The sequence below is a fragment of the Fusarium subglutinans genome (assembly GCF_013396075.1).
Source record: "Fusarium subglutinans strain NRRL 66333 chromosome Unknown NRRL66333_c0000002, whole genome shotgun sequence".
Taxonomy (NCBI): domain Eukaryota; kingdom Fungi; phylum Ascomycota; class Sordariomycetes; order Hypocreales; family Nectriaceae; genus Fusarium; species Fusarium subglutinans.
The window spans coordinates 802,146-823,311 of record NW_023502065.1 but is presented as its reverse complement, the minus strand read 5'-3'; the positions used below and the strand labels follow the sequence as shown (position 1 = coordinate 823,311).

The 21,166-nt window shown below is 48.5% G+C and overlaps 8 protein-coding genes across 8 annotated transcripts; 4 read left to right on the top strand and 4 right to left on the bottom strand.

Annotated features, from left to right (window-relative positions):
* Window positions 1–1,661: 1,661 nt before the first annotated feature.
* On the top strand, window positions 1,662–2,222 carry FSUBG_583 (uncharacterized protein; the record flags this gene model as incomplete). The annotated part of the gene is made up of 1 exon (XM_036683968.1): window positions 1,662–2,222. One exon carries the CDS (start codon window positions 1,662–1,664, stop codon window positions 2,220–2,222), a length of 561 nt encoding a protein of 186 aa, XP_036544106.1.
* A 254-nt stretch (window positions 2,223–2,476) lies between these two features.
* FSUBG_582 (duf543 domain protein) lies at window positions 2,477–2,818 on the bottom strand (the record flags this gene model as incomplete). Its single annotated transcript, XM_036683957.1, has 2 exons — window positions 2,477–2,674; window positions 2,741–2,818. 2 exons carry the CDS (start codon window positions 2,816–2,818, stop codon window positions 2,477–2,479), a joined length of 276 nt encoding a protein of 91 aa, XP_036544105.1.
* A 344-nt stretch (window positions 2,819–3,162) lies between these two features.
* Window positions 3,163–7,351, top strand: FSUBG_581 (nucleolar pre-ribosomal-associated protein; the record flags this gene model as incomplete). The annotated part of the gene is made up of 3 exons (XM_036683946.1): window positions 3,163–3,213; window positions 3,270–6,543; window positions 6,591–7,351. The coding sequence occupies 3 exons, from the start codon at window positions 3,163–3,165 to the stop codon at window positions 7,349–7,351; spliced, it is 4,086 nt and encodes a 1,361-aa protein (XP_036544104.1).
* A 136-nt stretch (window positions 7,352–7,487) lies between these two features.
* On the bottom strand, window positions 7,488–8,659 carry FSUBG_580 (3-ketodihydrosphingosine reductase tsc-10; the record flags this gene model as incomplete). Its single annotated transcript, XM_036683935.1, has 3 exons — window positions 7,488–8,282; window positions 8,341–8,472; window positions 8,543–8,659. The coding sequence occupies 3 exons, from the start codon at window positions 8,657–8,659 to the stop codon at window positions 7,488–7,490; spliced, it is 1,044 nt and encodes a 347-aa protein (XP_036544103.1).
* Window positions 8,660–9,511: 852 nt separating this feature from the next.
* On the top strand, window positions 9,512–12,944 carry FSUBG_579 (uncharacterized protein; the record flags this gene model as incomplete). Its single annotated transcript, XM_036683923.1, has 2 exons — window positions 9,512–12,339; window positions 12,389–12,944. The coding sequence occupies 2 exons, from the start codon at window positions 9,512–9,514 to the stop codon at window positions 12,942–12,944; spliced, it is 3,384 nt and encodes a 1,127-aa protein (XP_036544102.1).
* Window positions 12,945–13,362: 418 nt separating this feature from the next.
* Window positions 13,363–13,912, bottom strand: FSUBG_578 (uncharacterized protein; the record flags this gene model as incomplete). Its single annotated transcript, XM_036683912.1, has 2 exons — window positions 13,363–13,831; window positions 13,908–13,912. The coding sequence occupies 2 exons, from the start codon at window positions 13,910–13,912 to the stop codon at window positions 13,363–13,365; spliced, it is 474 nt and encodes a 157-aa protein (XP_036544101.1).
* A 2,230-nt stretch (window positions 13,913–16,142) lies between these two features.
* On the top strand, window positions 16,143–18,096 carry FSUBG_577 (1-phosphatidylinositol-4 5-bisphosphate phosphodiesterase 1; the record flags this gene model as incomplete). The annotated part of the gene is made up of 2 exons (XM_036683901.1): window positions 16,143–17,547; window positions 17,600–18,096. The coding sequence occupies 2 exons, from the start codon at window positions 16,143–16,145 to the stop codon at window positions 18,094–18,096; spliced, it is 1,902 nt and encodes a 633-aa protein (XP_036544100.1).
* Window positions 18,097–18,475: 379 nt separating this feature from the next.
* Window positions 18,476–19,427, bottom strand: FSUBG_576 (DDR48-heat shock; the record flags this gene model as incomplete). The annotated part of the gene is made up of 5 exons (XM_036683890.1): window positions 18,476–18,868; window positions 18,921–19,085; window positions 19,134–19,209; window positions 19,313–19,347; window positions 19,398–19,427. The coding sequence occupies 5 exons, from the start codon at window positions 19,425–19,427 to the stop codon at window positions 18,476–18,478; spliced, it is 699 nt and encodes a 232-aa protein (XP_036544099.1).
* Window positions 19,428–21,166: the final 1,739 nt, after the last annotated feature.

The window sequence follows — 21,166 nt, the reverse complement described above, 5'->3', positions numbered from 1 at the left end:
AGCAATGAGTTTGTCCGACACAAGTCAAGTATAAGAGGCTGCACTTACGCCGTGGATTCCTTCTCTTCTTCCCAGCTCATCAAGACAGTTCGCACACAGGTGTAAACAAGTTTACCTTCTGCATTCAATCCCGCATTTTCTCTTTAACTCAAAGTCAAAGCCCCTTCAGCTTTCTCCAACAAAAAACAGTGAAGCAACTATGGCTTTTTCAACCGAACACGCTGTTTGCGCCAACTTTGGGAGAACACCTCCGCCTCCTCCTCCCACTCCGAGCCCCTGGCCCAGGGACCCCAGTGAGTTGAAGATTTCTTCCTGTTTTCTCTTGCGTGTCCCGCGGCGCCCTGAATGATGGCTCACATATTATGTGGTTGAACGCCTTCCGCCGTGTCATGGTATCGCTGCAGCGAACACTTGTTCATGCTGCAGAATCAGTGTTTCTCTGATTGGGCATATTGCTAACACAAACCCACAGGTAATGGAAAGTAATTTCTCATCCACTCGCTATGCATTGGGTACTATACTGCAATGCATAGCGTAGAGGAGGAACCGCGATGGCCTGATACTGAATATACGAAGGGAGAGGAGTGACGGCCAGATTGGTGAGGAGATATCGAAAACTGGGGCGGTGGTCAATCCTTCATTTCAGTAACTTGCTTTATTTGCTTTCATAGATGATCAATTGCACGGTACCGTTGCCTTCAGCCATTTTTCTTGTGCACATGGTGCGTAATAGTAAACCGCGCTGTGTGCTCTGACAGGGCTTGTGAGATCGACATCATGCTATGGTGTATCCCAACAGTATGACTCGAGATGCGAGAAGTGAGAAGAGAGAACAGTGGAAGGTGCCGCGACGAATAGAGCTCTGGATGCCGCCGTTATGGCGGAGGAATAAAGTAAAGAGTTGAAATTGAGGCATTGATCGTACGAGCGCGGTAACACTGGTGTAAAGGCATATCGGATGTTTTTGAGAGAATCAGTTCATAAGCTGTGCAAGACAGAGGCTTGGTTAATAAAGCTGGCAGTCAATCAATGCCTATGCACAAGTTCTGTAACCGGCCGTGAAGCAGGATATGAGACATACCGATTGCTTATCACTCATTATAATGACGCTCAGAAGAACGGTGTATTGATGGCTGCAGGCTATTGAGCTACAAGGGACTTTGTTTTGTTGAAGTTTATTTGGAGAAATGAAAACTACGTATGTTGTGTATAGTTTGTACGCTCGGAGGTCGTGACTTCCCGGACTGTTATTCCTAAGGACCCAATGAAGGCACGACTGCAAGTGCGACCTGCCGACTCTACCTTAGGCACTGGGACCTTGTCTGAGGGGGGTTTTTAAGAATGGAACTTACCTTACCTCAATACTCGATTTAGATCGTAATTATGAATATGTCTACTAGAGGGTAGTATGTTGATGGAGATCAAACCTCCACGATTCTCCTGCTCCTATTATTTACCTTCCTGTGCACTCCACCCATTGTACACTACATCCAAATTTCTGTGCATCACTAAAACGATCGAAAGCAAAGATAACCTCCTCTTCGCTTAACCCTACCTTCAAGGAGCCGTCAGTCCCGCCCGGATCCGTGCGGCCTGGAACCGGATCGTCTGCAGTGTAGCCAACATCCCGCGACTTCACCTGTGTAAAGCTGGAAAGGAAGATGCCCGACACTAAGCGGTCTGTCGACTCGGATAGGTTGGAAATCATACTCATCGCCATCGTGGTTTTCGTACTCGTCTTGCTCCTCGCTGTCTTCATCGTAATTGGCGCCAGCTACAGAACACCTCGAGGGACTCGAGATGCTAAGAACGGACAGCGTGAGACGCACTGGAATACGTTGCACCAGTCAGATCAAGGAGATGGAACATACCATGACCATGAGGCTTCATTCATCAAGAGTGTCCGAAGGCGAAGCCAGTCTTTGGCTGAAGAGCTCCGATTGGAGCTGATTAACCTAAAACGCAACCTATCTTTACTTACAATCCCCTCGAGGAGCCGGTTGGAAAATACAAACACAAGCGGAGGGCGAAGAATTAGCATTGACCAGTTACTGAGTTTTTCCACGAATAGTTCAGAATTGGTCACAGACTGTGAGAGCTGCTATGAGTACCTGGACTCCCCGCTGTCCGCAACAGGAAGGGACGAGGACGCTATGGGGACACAGAGAAGGCAGATTCGACCAACGGTGAACGCAGCGACATATGAGGAGGCGCAACAGTAGGACAGCCCCTTGCTGTAGACTACAGGAACAACAAGATGAAGACTGGTGAAAGGTCAGGAATGGCAGGTTGTTGTACATGATACCTCTATTGAATCTGAAAAAAAAACCATCCTACTCTGACATTGGCCTTTCGTGAAGCCCGCGGCAAAGTTCCCTGTGTCATCCCTTAACACATCGCCATTTTCTGGTGTGTTTGTTGCTGGTACAAAATAAACGGCTCGTTTCTCTTCATTGGCGCCCACCACTGTAGCACTTTATGCGGACTGCTTCTTGAGTTCTCGCGCAGCCTGCTTCAGGCTGAAGTTGCACTCCTCATAGGCACGGCCAGCACCGAAGCCGACACCAACGAATGCGGGCCATGCTCTTCGCTTGAACAGAAGGACGGAGAAGACGACACCGAAACCGAGACCGAGGGAGGACTTGACAAGGAGGTTGGAGAGGCAGCGATCCCACTAGAGTTAAGTCAGTACTGAAATTGTGTGCGGAAAGCGTTTGAAGTATTCGGGTCTCGTGATTACCTTCTCATTGAGAAGAGACTCGCTAAGCGGCCGGGAAATGGCGCTGGGAGGAGGACGGGCGACGGTGGAATCGGCCATTTTGAACTGTGAAGCATCGCGTCAGTTTCAATGATCGAAGATTAATAGAACAAAAGGAATTGGCATACTTAAGTCGTGCAATCGGTCGTGACGAGCGAAATTAAGAGCTGCAACGAGCTTTATCTATGGGCGTGATGTCAAGCTTGAATATGGAACAAGCCGGGTGACAAGAGCTGGGCTGTAGGCGGTGAGACTGGTGAGCCGGTAAGGGTTTAGCGTTGTGGCAGAATTTGGAAATTTTGGGCGGAACTCAGGAAAAGTCGTGGGGCGCATTCAAAGATCGAGGTTTGTATAGCTTCTTTTCTCAACCATTTTTTTAATCATTCCTTTATAAAACTGTCGCTATGGACGTGGAAATGGCGGAGGATTCCTTCCAAGAAAACTCCTCAACTCTCGTATGTACCTCTCTTGCTACGTGCTGCCCAATTGTGAATGCTTACACGTGCTACAGCAAAAGATGGACCTGATTAAGACTGTGAGAGGTCTTGACCAAAAAGGCCCAGGCGAGGATGGAAAGAATCTGGAAAAACTATGGAAGAGTTTGACGGTATCAGCAGATAGCCAGTTCCATGCTGCAGAGGAGAGCAGCTTGCGATGGCTGCTAAAGTCGATGAACGGCGCATCAAAAGATGCCGAAACTTTGCGACGCTGGCCCTTGACTTGGACTATCCTTGACTGCGTCTTTCAGCGCATTCCTTTATTCTCACTCGCAAAATCTCTTGCCGATAGACGATTCATTGCAGTGCTGCAGCAAACTCTGAAAGATATCTCACAACCAGCTGCGAACTCATCATCCAGTTCCTCCAAGAGAAAACGGTCGCCAACGAAGAGCTTCGACCTCGAAGCTCTACGAGATACCGAAGGGTGTCTTATGAGTGGAGATGCTTTACTCAGTGCCCTGAAAACATTACTGGACCGCCTTCGTTCATCTGCCACGCAATCATCCCACGACAAGATCGGCGCAGAGCATATCCGATCTCTGTTCTGTACCTCAGCAGCTGATGCAGCGACCTTGACATCATTGTCCCTAACGCTGTGCAATGTTGCGCTGACTGGCGGTGAAGAGCAAGAAGGGAGGGAATCCTGGATCGAGACGATATCATCCATTTGGGATTTCCACTTGCAAGGAACCGATGATACACTGGAGGTCGCAGCACAGCTATTCCCATCGTCCGCTGTCCTCTTTAGCAAACTTGAGGGCATCGATGGATCACACGACAGGGTCACACGAGACCCCTTACGGGCGAAATGGACGATCGATTTGGAAAATCTCATGCATCGCAATTTGATACTCCCCGCCCGAGCCGCCTTCATTAGCCGACAAGATATGGAACCCGTCGCCAGAGCACTCCATGCAGCCCAGAAAAACCTTGATACAGCAGCTCCTGCGCTGTACTTCTTAGCTTCAGGTGTGACAGATGCTCTTAGTGAGGGAAGACTACGGAAAGGAAATACCGACTGGATGAAGCATATTTTCAAAGTTGTGGAAGCCTCGCTACGAGGACGAGAGAATCGAGATAAGCTTGTACAGGCTGTTCTGGAGCGAGCGGCTGAAAAATCAATGCCGATTGACACAAATGATCTGCGTTCTGTTTGTCGAGAGTATGCTCTACAGGGCGATAACACAAACTGGCATTTAACCGCGGTCATTGCTGCTTGTGATTTTGATGTGTTCAAGCTCCCTGAAAGTGAAAGCCTGCTAGAGACCGTCTGCGAGCGAAGCGTCTCATCAGAGCTTAAACAACAGGATCTAGAATCAGTTTCAAAGATCATTCAAGCTATCGCTCAAGTATACCGAACTGGACGAGATTTTGCTGGGTTCTTAAAGTTGTGGTTTCAGCAGCTTTGTAAGGTTGAGAAGCAGAAGACGAAGACCACCTCGCCGTGGCTTCAGGTTGGTCAAGGGCAGCATGGAAATACTTCATTCGAGAGCTTGATCGAAAAGGAGATGTCATCACAGCAGCTCCTGGAGGTTTTGGAGTGGGTCAAGGAAGAGAAACTGCACTCCAGGGCACTCTGCCTCTTCTTGAACTACATTGCTCAGAGCATTCGAAGCGAGACATACGTGGATGCTGTTGGCAGTAAGTTATTTGATTTGGTAAGCCAAGTGAAAAAGACGTCGTCTACCTTGACAGCACTTAAGTGGGGAGTTGTGTCAAAGACCATTTCGTGGGTGACCCCTGAGTCACGAGCTGAAATATGGGCCTCTGTCCAAGGACAACTGACCAAGATTTTGTCTGAGTCACCTCTTGATTCTAAGGAGACGTATGAGGCCTTCAAATGCTGTTGTCAAGCTTGGGTTTCTATGAGCCCTGATGACGCACATATCAGCGAGCCCGCAAGCCTGGTAGATGCTTTCACCACTCGACTGTCAAAGGATCTGCTCTCATCAAAGTCCCTGAAGGGGAGAGATCTTTCATCATTCTTACAGCATGACCCTAAGCCAGTTTTCCTCGAAGAATCTGCCCCAGAGCATTATGTGGCCTGGTTTTTGCAGGGTTCTGGTCGTTTGAACCGATTCGTTTATGGCACCAAAGCTACCCTCCCGCAAGCATTGCAGAATGCGTTATCTCTACCCAGCAGCGAAGCTACTCAGTTAAGGGATATTTGGGCACGCCTCCTTGAGAACGAAAACAACATGAACACAGTCAAAGTCGCTGGCGACCTTATCGACCGATTGATCAAGTCCTTGGAAGAGGACGGAAAGGAGAAGCGATGGCCTGCAGAGAGCAGCCAGGCCTGGATCCGGAGCTTGAGCAGTACTCATACAGATGCCTTCACTCGACCACAGAGAGAACGTATTATGGAATTGCTTAACGCCCACAGAGCAAAGACGACAAAACGGGTATCGATCGAGGGGTGGAGATACATCCTCGGACTGTCCACTAAGTTGATGGGCCGAGCGACTTTCTACGAAGGGATGGAATTCTCCCATCTAGTTGATGTTGCGGACGCTATGTCAGACATCTCTAGCTCAACATCTACTCAAGACGGCACTTTAACTGATCTGATCGAAGCATATTATATGATGGCAGCGGCCACTATTCGACAGATGGCGGAGCATTTGGATGAGCGAAGTAACAAGTATTTCGAGGAGAGCCGCAGTTTCATTTCTGACTGTGAAGAAGCTGGGGATTTGTCGCCTTTCCGCATGACCCTTTTGAAAGCGTTAATCACGGAGATTGAGAAATCGCCAAACATTGCTAACCATGTTGAGCTAAGAACAGTGTCTGATGCAGGAAAGGATGCGTTAGGAAAATGTGTAATCGCAGCGACTGGCTACTTCTTGAAAACAAAGAAAGCATTTGAGACTCACAATGTCATTGCCGACCTCAGGCTTCTTGCTGCCGTCGATGCCGCAAACTCGCTGGAGAGTCTCTCAGGGGCTTCCAAACTAAAGGAGTCGGACATAAGAAAGGCGGAAAAGAGCAGCCATGCAGCCATGGCGGCAGGAGATCTCCGCGGATGGCAAATACAAACGTTCCTCAGGACATACTTCTCTATGCATTTGGAAGAACGCCGACCAACAACGTTTTACAGCATCAGCCAGGTACCACAGGAACTTCGCGAGCCTTTCTTTCAGAGCAATGTTGCTTCGGTCACAAAGGAGATGAACACCTCCGCTAAGATGGCGTACTTGAGAGACCTCATTCATGTGTTTGTGCAAGGTTCGGACTCGGATGGTCAAGCATCGGCTATCTATACCGTTGTGAACCAGCTCCTAGGTAAGACAATTGAAGCCATTGAAGTTGTGTCAACTAACACAGAGTAGCATGCCCTGATCTACAAGGGAAAAGCTCCGGCTTTGACCTAGCGACCGCTCACAGTGAGCTGACCTCAACCCTGTTGACGCTCAAGAGCCAGGCCGTTTGTACCCGAGTCTGTCGTATTCTCTGTACACTCCTGGAGAAGAAGCCCCAGTCGATGACCCAATGGAACATCGAGTTGGTACTCAACACCATCTCTGACTTGAGCCTGTCAACGAAGCCGCTTGACGAAGAAGTGTCCAATGAAAGAGTACTCTTTGCACTGTTGTGCAATTTGATGGAAGTGATCATCAAGAAACACCGTCTCCGGCTCGAAGGTCACCACCACCTTCTCTTGTCAGCAATGCAGGCTCTTCTCCGTAACCTCATCATCAACCACAGTACCACTGATACCTTGAGACAAAGCTCGCACGAGACGAAGGCTCATCGCTATGCCCGTCTTGTTACTCTTATCTGTGAGCCAACAGCTGGTGCTGTATCTCGATCTCAGCACCAGAGTTCTCTTGACTCAGCGACGGATGCGGCGAAGCGTTCAGCTGGACGACATATGTACCTGGTCATGATGCAGTACGTCAAGTTACAGCTTGAAGCTGATGTGCCCCGCCGAGTGAGAGAGGCTCTTGAGCCTGCCATGAACTCTATCTTCGATATCACACCCCCTGAGGTGAGGAAGATTTTGAATGACGCCATGGATGGAAGCGGACGTGCTATTGTAAAGGAAATGTTCAAGTCATATACCAAGTTTGGTAAATGGAGCGGCGTATAAACGGGGACTATAGATATTGACAGATACCACCACATACATAAAAGCATAGCAGGTTTGGTCGTTATTATTATTAAATGGGTATCTCTAATCATTACTTGGGATTTTTTTTTTTTTTTTGGAACCAGACAATGCATTGTTAAGTGCTTGGGGATTTCTTGTTGTACAAGCTTGGGTGGCCGTACTTCTTTGCATGGCTCTTGATCTGGTGATCAAGAATAGGACGAACAAAGACCCACACAATTGTAGCAAGCAGAGCTCCAAGAACATCAATGAAGCTGTTCTTGGGGGTGCCACCAAAAGATGCCCACTTCATGAGTGAACCAAGGAAGTTTACAGTAATATGGTGCTGTCCAGCTTCCAGACCCTTGATAGCTGCCGCAGCAACTTCATCTGGGGTTTGCTTGGGATCGTCCTTCTCAATGGTCTTGGTGATCTCGGGCTTATGCTCGTTCTCGCGGACATTACCAGGGGAGAGAATGGTGCCAGGCAAAACCAGATGGACTTGGACATTCTGAGGATACAGCATGACTTCTTGCTGGATACATTCGGCCAGACCCTTCATTGCATACTTGGAGGGGGTGTAGGGAGTGTATCCTGGAGGAGAATAGCAGGCACAGACACTCCCAGTCATGATGAAGTGCTTGGGCTCCTTTTCGACAGGCTTGTCAACGGCGAGCCACTCGCGCATAACGGCATGTGCCATCTCAGCTGTGCCCCAGAAGTTGACGTCCATATGCTGTCGCATTGACTTCATTTCCATATCGACGAACAATTCGGGGAAGGAGAACCCAGCAATGGTCCAGACGATATCGGGAGCTTGGCCATTGTTCCAGCTGATGACTTCCTCGAGGAGAGGTTTGGCGTATGACTCGGTAGAGACGTCGGCGGCGATGTAGTGGAAGCGTTGGGTTTGGGGGTTCTTGGCTGCGGCCTGAGGTCAAGTAAGTCAGCGTATAATTGTGAAAGCAGATGGAATAATAGCAGCAGACCTTGACGGTGAAGAGAGCAGCTTCGAGTTTACTGGCGCTTCGAGAGACGAGAACAATATTTGCGCCCTTCGCAGACAATTGAGTGGCTGCGCTGAGGCCCATGCCTTCGGATGCACCGGTGATGAGGACTGTCTACAGGCATTGTTAGCCGTGCTGTAGGTCGAAAGGGACCGATCATGAGACGTATCATGATGGGACATACTTTGCCCTCGACGGGAAATTTGTTGCCGCCAAAGAAACCCATGATGAACCAACCGACAAGAAGAGTCACGACAGAGACAGCGATGTAAGTAACGAGTGTCGTTGGGGAGAGATCCATGGCGAGAGAGGGACAGGAGTGTAGATAAACTTGTAGTTAGCGAGGGGCAGAGAGCAGGGAGTTTTTAAGCTGTAATACAGCACCCCTGCTAAGTCCGCTAATAATAAGATACAGTGTCGTCTCCGCTTATTTAGGTCCCCGAAAGTGGACGCCACAGGCCGTCGAGCTTCCATTCGATAATGGAATACGGAGTAAGGATACTCCATTTTCCTAACGTTGGGTGGTTTTGACGACCTACACAGGCAGTTCAATTTAATGGATGCAACCCCTGGTTTGCAGGATGGACAACCTGTCCCTAGGGCTGACACATTGGATGATTGCAATCAGATCAATCATTAGCTTTGTTTTTCGCTTTGTGCGATTGGGTTGCTCAGACTGGAAGACGGACGGATGGGATTAATTCAGGGGTTACTGTGAGATAGTGCCCTTGTGATGATTCTTTCATGTACAAGGACGTGACGAGAAACATTTCTATAAATGAGATGCTGTAACAACTTCGTTTCTGCTACGAGACAATCTGATGATAGATTTGCAAGAAATCTATATACTAACTATAAGAATATTAGTTAGAGGAGGGACTTACTGGGGCCGATGATTAATAGTATTAAAACCAACGTCGCACTGTATTTCATTTCGCTGTGGATGAAGGGCGAGGCTGACGCGCTCTCTCACACTCACTCACTCACTCACTTGCGCCTTCAACTTACATGCAAGATAATTGTATTTTGTTTGTTAAACGGATCATCAACCTTCATTTCAGCAACAGTACTCACAAATTCTTCTCCAAACTCACACAGGCTATCATTCACAATAATGAGGATATGACGAAAACTCTGTCGATCTATCAGCACAATGTCCAGCAAGGATGAGGACACCAAGTCTATGGCACCTAAATTTGCATCTTTCAAGCCAAAATCCGAGACTTCCGACTTGAAAGCACCCAAGTTTTCTTCTTTCAAGCCCAAGGACAAGCCCAAGGACAAGGATAGGGATAGGGAGACGCCCATAGGATCTAGCGCTAGGGACAAGGGGCGAGAGCGAGAGCGAGAACGCGAGCGAGATTCCAGGAGGAAACGAAGTCATCACCATTCTGATTCACATCGCGACCATCACAGGTCAAAAAAGCATCGCACAGACTCTCGTGGCCCGCCCCGTGAGAACTCGCGAACTGGCCACTCTGAAGCACTTGAGCAGCGCCGGCTCACCAAAGTTACACGCAGCAGTGACGATGCATCGCGTCTGTACATCATTGACACTAAAGGGGATCCGTTGATCATTCGCTATGGGGGCCTTGACAGGTCCCAGGTCCCTGTTTACTATCGTGATGGATACGGAAAGGTCCTTGGCACACAAGGTCGTCTTATAATTCATCGCGATGGACCAAGAGATCAGTTCAGTCTGCGTATGCCTGGTGAAGGTCCATATGCCTTGAAAGATAGGGATGGCCTACGCTCCAGAAACTGGCGTATAAGACCTACGCCGTTGAGAGTCAGGAAGCAAGAGAACGATGGTCAAAGTGAAGAAGACGAAGACTTTTTGGCACTAAGTTCATCTAAGAAGCGTAAACACTTGCATCAAGCCTCGGATTCTTCAGAAGATGAGGAACAGCCGACTTATCGATCCATAGAGGGAAAGGCGAAACCACGCCAATACGATGACAGCGACTTAGAATCCGAGTCAGATGCAGTTGCAGACGATATCAATCTCGATCCGAATAATCCCCTGAAGTGGAAGTCAATTCAGCTCTCGAGACGTGTCAAAGACCAGCCAGATGATATAGATGCATGGCTCGAGTTGGCAAACCATCAAGATGCTCTCTTGAGAGCAGGGGAGGATATTGATCACAAGGCGCTTGAAGCCGAGGTGCACAGTTTTGCGGAGATCAAGCTGCATATGCTTGAATCAGCCTTGTCTAATGTGGCAAACCACCAGGATCGCATTCGGGTGCTTATTCCTCTCATGCGGGAAGGCATAAGAGTATGGAATAGCAAAGTCGCCGCCAAGAAGTGGCTTGATCTGCGTGAGGACGAGGATAAGAGCTTCACTTTGTGGAAGACGCATCTTGATTTTGCCATGTCTAACATTTCTGCTTTCCATTTTGACACCCTCAAGCAAATGCACCTGGATAGAATACGGCATGTTATATCTCGATCACAAGTGAACATTGAGCTAGAAGACTTGAGAGAAGCCATCTATGTGTTTCTGAGACTTACCAGGTTCCTCCATGACTCTGGTTATAAGGAGCTTGCAGTCGCAGCCTGGCAGGCTTTTCTAGAACTCAACTTCTTCCGGCCCACGCAACTGGATGACCAGAGTACAGCCTTCGAATCACTTCGTGACTTCTGGGAGAGCGAAGTCCCGAGAATAGGAGAAGCGGACGCTCAAGGCTGGGCGAAATTTCTAGCAGATGGGGGAATAGGCGATGCTCCCGAACCACTACAAGAGATTAAAGGGCCCGAATACCAGTCTCGAGATGATTACAAACGATGGGCAACCCTAGAGAGCTCACAAGCTGATCAGGCTCGAATTCCCGCTAGAACCATGGACGAAGGAACAGAAGACGACCCATTTAGAGTGGTGATGTTCTCTGACATCGAGCCACTTCTCTTTTTCGTTCCACAGAGTATCCTGCCTGCTGTGCAGGAGCAAGTGCTGGACGCATTTCTCATATTCCAGGGATCCCCTCCAACATTCTGGTCTGACCACTGGACGAACGAGGCGTACCATGATCAGTTCCTTGCAATATTCACATTACACACGGAGTCGAGTGCTCCCACGCCACTGTCGGGTGACGAGGATCCGACTGAGATCCAGAGGAAGCCCCCTTCTTTCCACCAGAACCCTCTTTGCGTCTCAGAAACGCTCGACGTCCTTTTCCCTCACTCAGAATGGTTCTCCTATCTACCCCTGAGAAATAAAAAGAATGACGTTGAACTTGGATTTATGGCCAACGCAACAAAGCAACTGGTTCAGAATGCCAACTTTGGGGGTTTAGCCACATATCAATTGGCATTGTCTCAAGTTCAAGATGGCTCCAGTGTTAAGAAAGCAGCAAAGGCTTTACTGAAGCGCTATCCGACGGACCTTGTTCTTTACCGAGCATACGCTATTGCTGAGTATGCAAATGAAAATCACGAAGTTGCAGCCAAGGTTCTGTCATCAGCAACTGAGCTCGCGTCAGTGAGTAATCTGTCTTCTCCGATTTTGACTCGTCGCCATGCTAACGAGTTCCTGCAGAACTCACCAACAGCTGATTTGTTTGCTCTTTGGAGAACTTGGTCGTGGATGGAACTTCAGCGGGGTGATAAACAGCTAGCAGTTCGAAGATTATGCTCATCTGTTGACGATGCTCTTCGTAGGTCGGCTGGAACCCCTGAAGTATCATCAACACATATTCTCAAAGCCCACCGAACTTTCTCGTCTTTAACGAGTGACTTTATTTCCAGCGCGAACCTCGAGGATGCCAGTACTATTACCGAGTGCTTAGTCCTGTTGTCGTACTTGACTTCTGAGAGCTGCACAGAACCGATGTCGGCATCACAAGGAAGTATTTCGGCCGCGATAGAGGCAGTACATCGAACGTCTCTCGAGTTCAAGTCTCGAGGCTACCAAGCATCTCGCGCTCATGAGCGCTTATTACAGTTTGCGTCGAGGCTATTATACTTGCACGCAAGCCAAGGGTGAGTCCTAATACTAGGATTGTCAGATATTATTGCTAACAAAGCCAAGACCTTTTCGTCGCGCATATTTGCTTGAGCAGCTGAAAAAGTTCCTGGTATACTTCCCAAAGAACACCATATTCTTATCACTTTTCGAATGGGCCGACTCCAGTCTTCGTGTCATCGACGAAACAAGAGCACTTCTGCATGAAACAGTCTTGACTCCGGCCCAGGATTGCCTGAGCAGTAGAATATTTGCTGTCCATCACGAGATCGAATGGGGAAACGTCAACACAACGAAAGCAGCTTTTGAGCACGCCGTTTCAAGCGACCCCTGCAAGTTTAGCACGTCTTTGTGGATTCATTTTATCAGATTCTGTAGCTCACAGAGAGAGTTACGACCAAAAGCTAAGGATATCTTGTTCAGGGCTTTGAGGCATTGTCCCTGGTCGAAGGATGTCATGATGGAGGCTTTCCTCACTTTGAATAGAGAGATGGATTCTTCGGAACTCAAGGGTATCTTTGAGACCATGACTTCAAAGGGTTTGAGGATTCATGTTGATTTGGAAGAGTTTTTGGATAAAAGGAAAGATGTGAAACGACTAGCGAAGAGCCAGCGAGTCTAGGAGCGAACTATGCTTTCGCTTCAAATTTGAAAGTTACCGTGGAAAGCTCACCACGATTGAGGGTAGAGTAATGAATAGGCCAAGTGGTAACTTGAATCAGTTATAATTTTCACCGGGTTTCCATGTTATTCCATTCTGCAAGTCCAACAATGACGCCAAAAATGACTCAGCGCAAGTTTAGATCGACTTTGTGAATTTATTGAAGAAACTGCTATAAGGACCCTGCATGTTCAGGATTGCTTATGATAAAATAGTTCAAGAACCTACGCTCATCGTAGGAGTTACGCCCTTAACCTCAGAAACCGAATACGCCTTGCACGCTGGAGGCGCCATCGCCAAACTGTCTAGCATGGCACCAGAAATCCCCATCTTAGATAAAAGTAAGACTGTAGGTAGGCCTGGGGAAGAAGAGCACGCACTATAAGCCGCCTTGAATGGAGACGGCCAGAAGGATCGTTCCTAACTGCTTCATGTGCTTGGGATCTTTGACGAAGAACGGGCCATACTCGTTCATCTCGAGAAATGAATCCTTGGTTGCTCTTCGGACGCTGCGAGCACAGATGTACTCGACGTACTCGGCACTGAAACTGGCAATGATGAGGTAGATCTCGCCGTGATCCTGGGAGACCAGGAGGCGTGTGAATCTATTGGACGCGGGCCCAGTCAGGGATGGAGGGTCTTGGGCTATCCAGGCCGCCATCTGGGCTGTTTCTTGCATGCGAATTCCATCGAGGGTCTCTGGAGATGCATTCCGAATGAAAGGCTTGACTTCGATGATAGCACGGGTATTCTTTTGGTTGATTCGCAAGAGCCCGTCCACGCGTGCTTCGTAGACTTTGTCGTTTGCTTTTGTCGCTACAAAAGGCTCGGCTAATCCCCAGTGGCCTCTGAAACGCAGCCCAGCTTAATTACTTCATAACGGCGTCTACACGCTAGCCGAGCGCGTGAACAAGAAGACGATACCGCATCGTGACGAACCTGGCGCTTATTCAGAGAGCAAGAAGGTCTTGATAAGAGCATCAAGATGCCGCCACAGAGTAGACCCCCAGGATCTCTCAGTCAAAGGCGACCAGAAAACACCCAGAAGGCTGAAGCAGCAGAGATGAATCGACACAGAACCGATCAAAGACGGGCGAATCTCGAGAAGATTGCCCGTTATATTATCCATCCACTTAGCCAGTCCCCATACAAACATGTAGGCATGGATTTCCTCAACCGATGCCGCATTAAATGTAAAGACATGGACTTCAAAACCGGCTAAGTTGGCAAGTAGACAGAGCAATTCATTTAACCTATCCCACTAAAGGTCGTCCAGCAGTGGCTGGATAAGACCAGGCCACCGCCCAAGGAGCGTTAAGATATCGTCAATAAATACTCCTATAAGTTCGCTAACGATAATCAGTAGGAAGCCACTATGATCTAGAGACGCATTAACGTGTATTTATGCGGGTCTGAAAATGCCCAGGGAAGTTGTATTATAACTACTTATACCCAATAGCATCATGCGAAGTATGGACTATCCTTTATTCTTTTTCTCCGCTATTCTCTTTCTCCTTTTGCCGGTTTTTCTTAAGACTTGACAGTAGAGCTGACAGAAATCATTGGCAGCCCTAGCAATTCCCGCTTTGTTAACCGCCTGGGCGAAGAGAACGCTAACTGGTAACTTAAAGGTGTTCTTTGATAATACCTCCCTAACTAATCTAACTATGATCGTCCTCTTGATCCTAATAGGCCTTACGCTATTTGCTATCTTGCAGATGAAGCAGAGCTAGTTGATGATATGCTCTTAACTAGCGAACTTACTACCTTGCTACTTATGGCGACTGACACAGCCCTTAAGGCTACTTGGCAGAAGCATAAGCTAATCCTGGTATGGGACTACCTCGAATTCTTTTGGCCTTCCGCTGATATGAGTTACTTTGAATAGGTGACCCTTATTACTGGCTCGTACAGGACTGTTTGGGTGTCCTAGTGTGTCCTGAATGCAGAGACGGGGAGTATTGAGATACGTAAATCGCCTCTCGTTACTTTTTATAAAGGTTTGCTGGGCGAGTGGGCTAAATATTTGACTCTACTGGGCTGGGTACTTGGTAAGCCAGCAGGGCAGACAATGTGATTTTGGCGATATATTGTGAGCGTACTTATGTTGTTTCGAGGGCCGTTTTGGATAGGAGTTTGGCGTAAATTAAGACCAAATGTTAGGTTACTTGGAAGATTTTTAAAGAGAACTACCTCATGGCTGGAGGTGCCTGAATGACGAGTCATCCTAAGTTAGATGTCCGAGTTGAGCCTCCTACGTATGTGAAAGTAAAGTTATTCTCAGAGCTATAGCCCCCCATAATAAAGGACCTTTAGTACCTTGACTGCGATTTGCAAGGTGAACCCCAAAGTAAGAAGGTAGTCCAGCTAAGTACTAAAATTAGCACGCACCATTACTACTAAGTACTTACCTATGTCGCTGCCTTGACTGAGAAGTTGTCTTCCTTCATAACAAAAAGATGAGATTTGTGATAATGCCTGAAGAAACATCGAATTTAGGTACGTATGTATGTACCTATGAAATGGACGCACGGCTTTGAGGTACTTACTAACCTAGGTACCTAGGTACTGGGCACCTACCACCTTAGGTACACACCTTGCTCTGCTGTGTTGTCTGGTGGAGTCAGTACGGGGGCCGTTAGGGGTCTTGGAGCCTAGTCTTATAGCGGGTCTACTCCGTAGCGCTGAAGCTGAAGCTGAAGCTGTCGTGAGCTGTCTTGGGCCCAAGCCTGATCGAACATGAGGCCACTGGATGTGAGATTAAAATGAAGGGAAGAAGGAAATGTGGCCTCGATAGACCCTGTGATAGCTGGTTAAAGAAAAGAAGAGGCCGCCAAGTGCTTTAAATTAATTCACTGTTGATTACCTAGGTAACTCAGATTCCTGTTTTCTTGTGGTAACGACCTTAATCAATGTATGTACATACCTTACCTTAGGTTCTGAGTCTAGAACATGCAGGGCCCAGTTACAGCTGGAGACGCCAGTGAAAGCCAAGTTTTGGCTCTGGGTCAAGGCCAAGGCCAAGGTCAGACTCAAAGACAGCGAATAACTTCACGAATCCAACATCACTTGATCGCCCTCTCCTTTCTTCGCTCTCTCCTTTCTCTCACCTCTTCCAGTCAAAATCATCATCACAAAACCAGAACCAAACCCAAAAACATGGCTCATGAGCTCAAAGCTGGCGGAGGCGCCAGCGAAGTTACTCGCTCCCTCTCCAACGTCGACCCCATCATCAGCGGCCAGCTCGTCAAGCTTTTCCAGTCTCTGGCCGATAGACAAGACAAGACCTGGAGCAAGGAGAGACTTGCCTCCTTCATCACAGATGTTCAACAAGATGTCCCTTCACCCGCTGTCCAAGAACTTCTCACCAGAGACCACCTCGATCTAGATGGCTTCATGGCCTGGATGACGTCGTCTCATGCAGCTGCTACAACCCCGCCTAAACCCCAAGATCTCTCATATCCCCTTGCTTCCTACTTCATCAGCTCCAGCCACAACACTTACCTCACCGGAAACCAACTCTCGAGTGACAGCTCGACCAGGCCTTACACCGAAACTCTGCTACGGGGCGGGCGCTGTATCGAGATCGATGTCTGGGATGGCGATGAGTCTGACCCTGAGGGCACGAGTAGTCCTTCTAGCAGCGATGAGGAGAGAGGTGTGAAGAAAGTCGTAAGAAAGACAAAAAAGAGAAGCACTTTTGGAAAGCTCAAAGAAAAGCTCGCAAAGACGAGTCTCCGTGATAAGGATGAGTCCTCCGACCCCGCCTCCGGCCAACAGCCCGCTCCCACTCCCGCTCCCGGCGCCGACCCCGATTCCACGGAGCCCGAAGCCGCTATCGTTGAGCCCCGTGTGCTCCACGGCTACACCCTCACCAAAGAGATTTCCTTCCGGGCTGTCTGTGAGACTATTCGTGAGAGCGCCTTTGTTGTTAGCGACTTGCCCGTCATCGTCTCTCTCGAAGTCCACTGTAAACCGGACCAGCAACTTGCCATGGTCCGTATTATGAAGGAAGTCTGGGGCGATCTTCTCGTCCCAGAACCCGAGAACGAACCTGATGCTCTACCCAGCCCAGATGAACTGCGTCGAAAGCTGATTGTCAAGGTCAAGTATGCACCACCTGGTGCAGATGCCACTCAAGAGGAGAGCGAGGAGGAGGACAGGGCGCCAGCTCCCGGTGCTCAGGCTGGTGATGCTCCACCAAAGAAGCCGGCAAAGATTATACAGGAGCTGAGTCGCATGGGTTTCCATGCGCGAGGTGTGTCTTTCAAGAGCTTGACACAGCCAGAAGCTGGTATGCCCACACACATCTTTTCCCTGTCAGAGAAGAAGGTCATCGATGTGCACGAGAAGCAAGCATCTGATCTGTTTAATCACAATCGACACTTTCTCATGAGAACCTATCCTTGGGGTCTGCGAATAGGATCGTCTAATCTCGACCCTTCGGTTTTCTGGCGCAAGGGTATTCAGATCGTTGCACTCAATTGGCAGAGATGGGATGAGGGCATGATGCTCAACGAAGGCATGTTTGCTGGAACAGGAGGATATGTCCTTAAACCTCAAGGTACATACTCATTCTAAACGATCTCACGAACCATTCATCTAACTTCTATTAGGCTACCGTTCCAATCGCAGCGACGAAGAAATCCAAAACACCATCACCCGGAAATCACTCCATCTCACAATCACAGTCCTCGCCGCTCAAAACATTCCCCTCCCACCAGGCGACACCTCCACTAGAGGCTTTGAGCCTTATGTCAAAGTCGAGCTTCACGTCGAAGGACCTGATGAATTCCACGGCGGCCCGGTCCCTAACGAAGGACACGAGCGCGAGGGTGAATACAAGGCCCGCACGAAGACACACCGTGGCAACATGGTAGACTTTGCTGGTGAACGTCTCGAATTCCCCCCTGTGCCTCATGTCGTCGATGAACTCTCATGGGTGCGATTTACAGTGCGCGATGATGAGATCGGAAGGGATGACTTGGCGGCTTGGGCTTGTATGAGACTTGATAGGCTGGGTAACGGATATCGGTTTGTGCATCTCATGGACTGTGAGGGACGCATCACGGATGGTGCAATTTTTATCAAGGTTGATAAGAAGTTGGTTTAGCTGAGATGAAGTGGCATAACGATGATGTGATTTTGTGTTTTATTTATCCTGCATATGCATACAACGAGAGCGATTTTCACCAAGGACGCTATTGTAATTTTAATTTGAATCAACTGCTGGATTCAAAAAGAGACGACATGTCAGTGCCGTTCAAGGGTCAAGATAGCGACGGGCACTATATGATTGAAATGGCAAACAATAACATTATCTTATTCTCTGGAATGGCTTATATCAGGGATCTTGTAAAGCATTTTTCACGAGGCGTCTGGTTGAAAACACATAGACACAAATGAAATTCAATTCAAGAGTGAGGAATGTATCATCTCACTCCAAAAGTAGCTAACACTAACACGCTAGAATCTCTCTCAAACACTCATACTTAGTAGTCGTTGTCACCACTGTTCTTGTTTCCCCGGAGCTTGTCCTCAACCTTGTCCTTGACCTTGTCGAGGAAACCACCCGATCGGTTGTTGTCGTTATCATTGTCATTGTTGCCAGACCCGTATGTGTTGCTAGAACCATAAGAATCGTTGTCCTTGTTGCTGGAGCCATAGGAGTCGTTGTTGCTGGAGCCGTAGCTGTCATTGTTGCTAGAGCCGTATGTGTTGCTGGTTCCGTAAGAGTCGCTGCTCTTGTTGCCGGAACCGTAGGAGTCGTTGTTGCTGGATCCATAAGAGTTGTCGTTGTCATTGTTTCTGGAGCCATAAGAATCGCTGTCCTTGTTGCTGGAGCCGTAGGAGTTGTCGTTGTCATTGTCGCGACGGCTGGAGCCCTGATGTTCATGTTAGTCATGAAGGATCTACTTGGCATACTAATTCACTTACGTAGCTGTCGTTGCCGCCGCTTAGGCCAGAGTTACCGGACGAGCCATAAGAGTTGTCGTTGTCATTGTCACGGCGGCTTGAGCCATAAGAGTCATTGTTACTGGATCCGTACGAATCGTTGTTGCTGGAGCCATACGAATCATTGTTGTCGCGGCCAGATGAGCCCTGAGCTGTGTTAGATTGCGCGAGTATAGAGGACTAGTATGTACTCACGTAGCTGCTGCTGTTGTTGTTGTTGCCAGAGCCATAAGAGTTGTCGTTATCGTTGTCACGGTTGGAAGAACCGTAGCTGTTGTCGTTATCACGGTTGGATTATCACGGTTGGAAGAACCGTACGATCACGGTTGGAAGAACCGTAGCTGTTGTCGTTATCACGGTTGGAAGAACCGTACGAGTTGTCGTTGTCGTTGTCGCGGCGGCTGGAGCCCTGAGAGAGAGTTAGTTCATGAGAGGTTAGATAGAGCTGAGAGAACGTACGTAGCTGTTGTCACCGTAGCTGTCAGACATGTTGATTATTGAGGGGTTTGGTTTGAGAGAGAATAGGTAGTTGATGATGTAGATAGATAGATTGTGCAATAGTATGAATGGGAAATAGTCCGAACATGAGAGGGCAAGCTTCTGTTTAATACCTATGTGAGAGAAGCTCCCTCTCACTCCCCCTCCAAGTTAGCTTGGAGTTCCCCATCTTCATCATGTGGATCAACAAGCTCCCCTCCCCCTCCCTCCCTCCTTCATCACAGGGAGGAATGACGTGCCGCTGTTCCATTGTGGCATAGACCTTGTCTTAGAAAGCTGAAGCTGCATAGACTACTCCGTAGTTAGCGGAGTGTTTTAGCTTCGGAGCACCCCATGTACTGTACGTACCCTGCAACCTGCGAGACTTGATAGATGGGTATCAGAATCTTGAGACGATGTGATCATGTCCCACAAGGAACGCGCGTTGACTGAGATACATTGCTGTAGCTGTCGTACCATGAGGTACATGGACCCAGCCCAAAGCTAAGTTTAGCCTGGGAATTTGAAACTGGTGATCAAATTCTTGGGACTCGTTGTAACCCGAATGTCCTTGGAATAAGCTCTCCGTGATAGACCCTGCCAAGAAATCGAACGTAGATACCTCTCACGATACTTGGGTCCCTTGATGCCCCTCCTACCCCTCTATCACTCTGTACTATATTTGCTTTTCGGTAAAAACCTGTTGTTTGTGCATTGCTTAGCCAGTGAGTGCGACATTCCCACGAATCAGCCTCTTCTGCAAGCAATTGGCACGATCAGCACGTCTCAGCTTGTCTTGTCTGGTGTCGTCATGTTTCTTGTCTGTGATGAGATAGCTCAGGCAAGGTACGTATTGAAACCTCTCAGGCCATTGATCTGCCTGAAAAGCGCATTAGCCTTGATCTAACAGGGAAACGCTAGGCCAAACAAGCAATGAACGGACCCTCCGCGACCCAGCTTTGCAGGGTCCAAGCCAGGTCCCAGAACCTGGACGAGCTGACCTGTAGACTCCACGGACTGTGGCTATGCCAGCTCTGAGTCTGAGCTGTATCGGTACCAAGCTATCGGCATCGAGAACCAAGTTGCGGTCTAACAAGAAGAGTCCAGATCTTCAGGGCCCGGATGATCGACTCAGATCAAAGCCGAGCAGCAACGGACATGAATTTTGGGCTGAAGCTTCACCGTGAAAGACAAAGGTGAGGCAGAAGTGGATGCTTGAGAGGAAGAGTCGGCATCAGAGGATGAAATCGTCTGAGTGACATTCCCTCCCCTCATTTGCCAAGACGGGGTCTAAGTCAAGATCGCGTTCGGAATCGGGTCTAGCAACCTTGTCTTGAACCCCCGCTCAAGTTCCAGAACAACTGCTCACTCTTGATAGTGAGAGAATAGTAGGTGCTGTAGCAATAGCAACCCCGCTTCACCAGGACCCTTGCCTTGGCAATTGATCCTTCGATTGCTTATCCTAGCTTGCTTCCTTGATATTGATGAGTGCATTCCCGGATTTTCATATCTATTAAGGTCGTATTATCTTATAAGAGCCGGGTATAACTTGCAATCTTTGTCCCCAAACAAGTTCACGAGTGTATGGGTTGGTGGTAGGCTAACACGCCTCGCTGTTCGGTATTTCTCAGACCACCACACCAACAAAGACGTTCAAGCTAATAATAAGTCAAACTTCTGGGCATCCAGTTCGTGCCCTGTCCAATACTCTGTCTCCCCACGTGTGGTGATTGCCCGTCCTCAGCAAACTA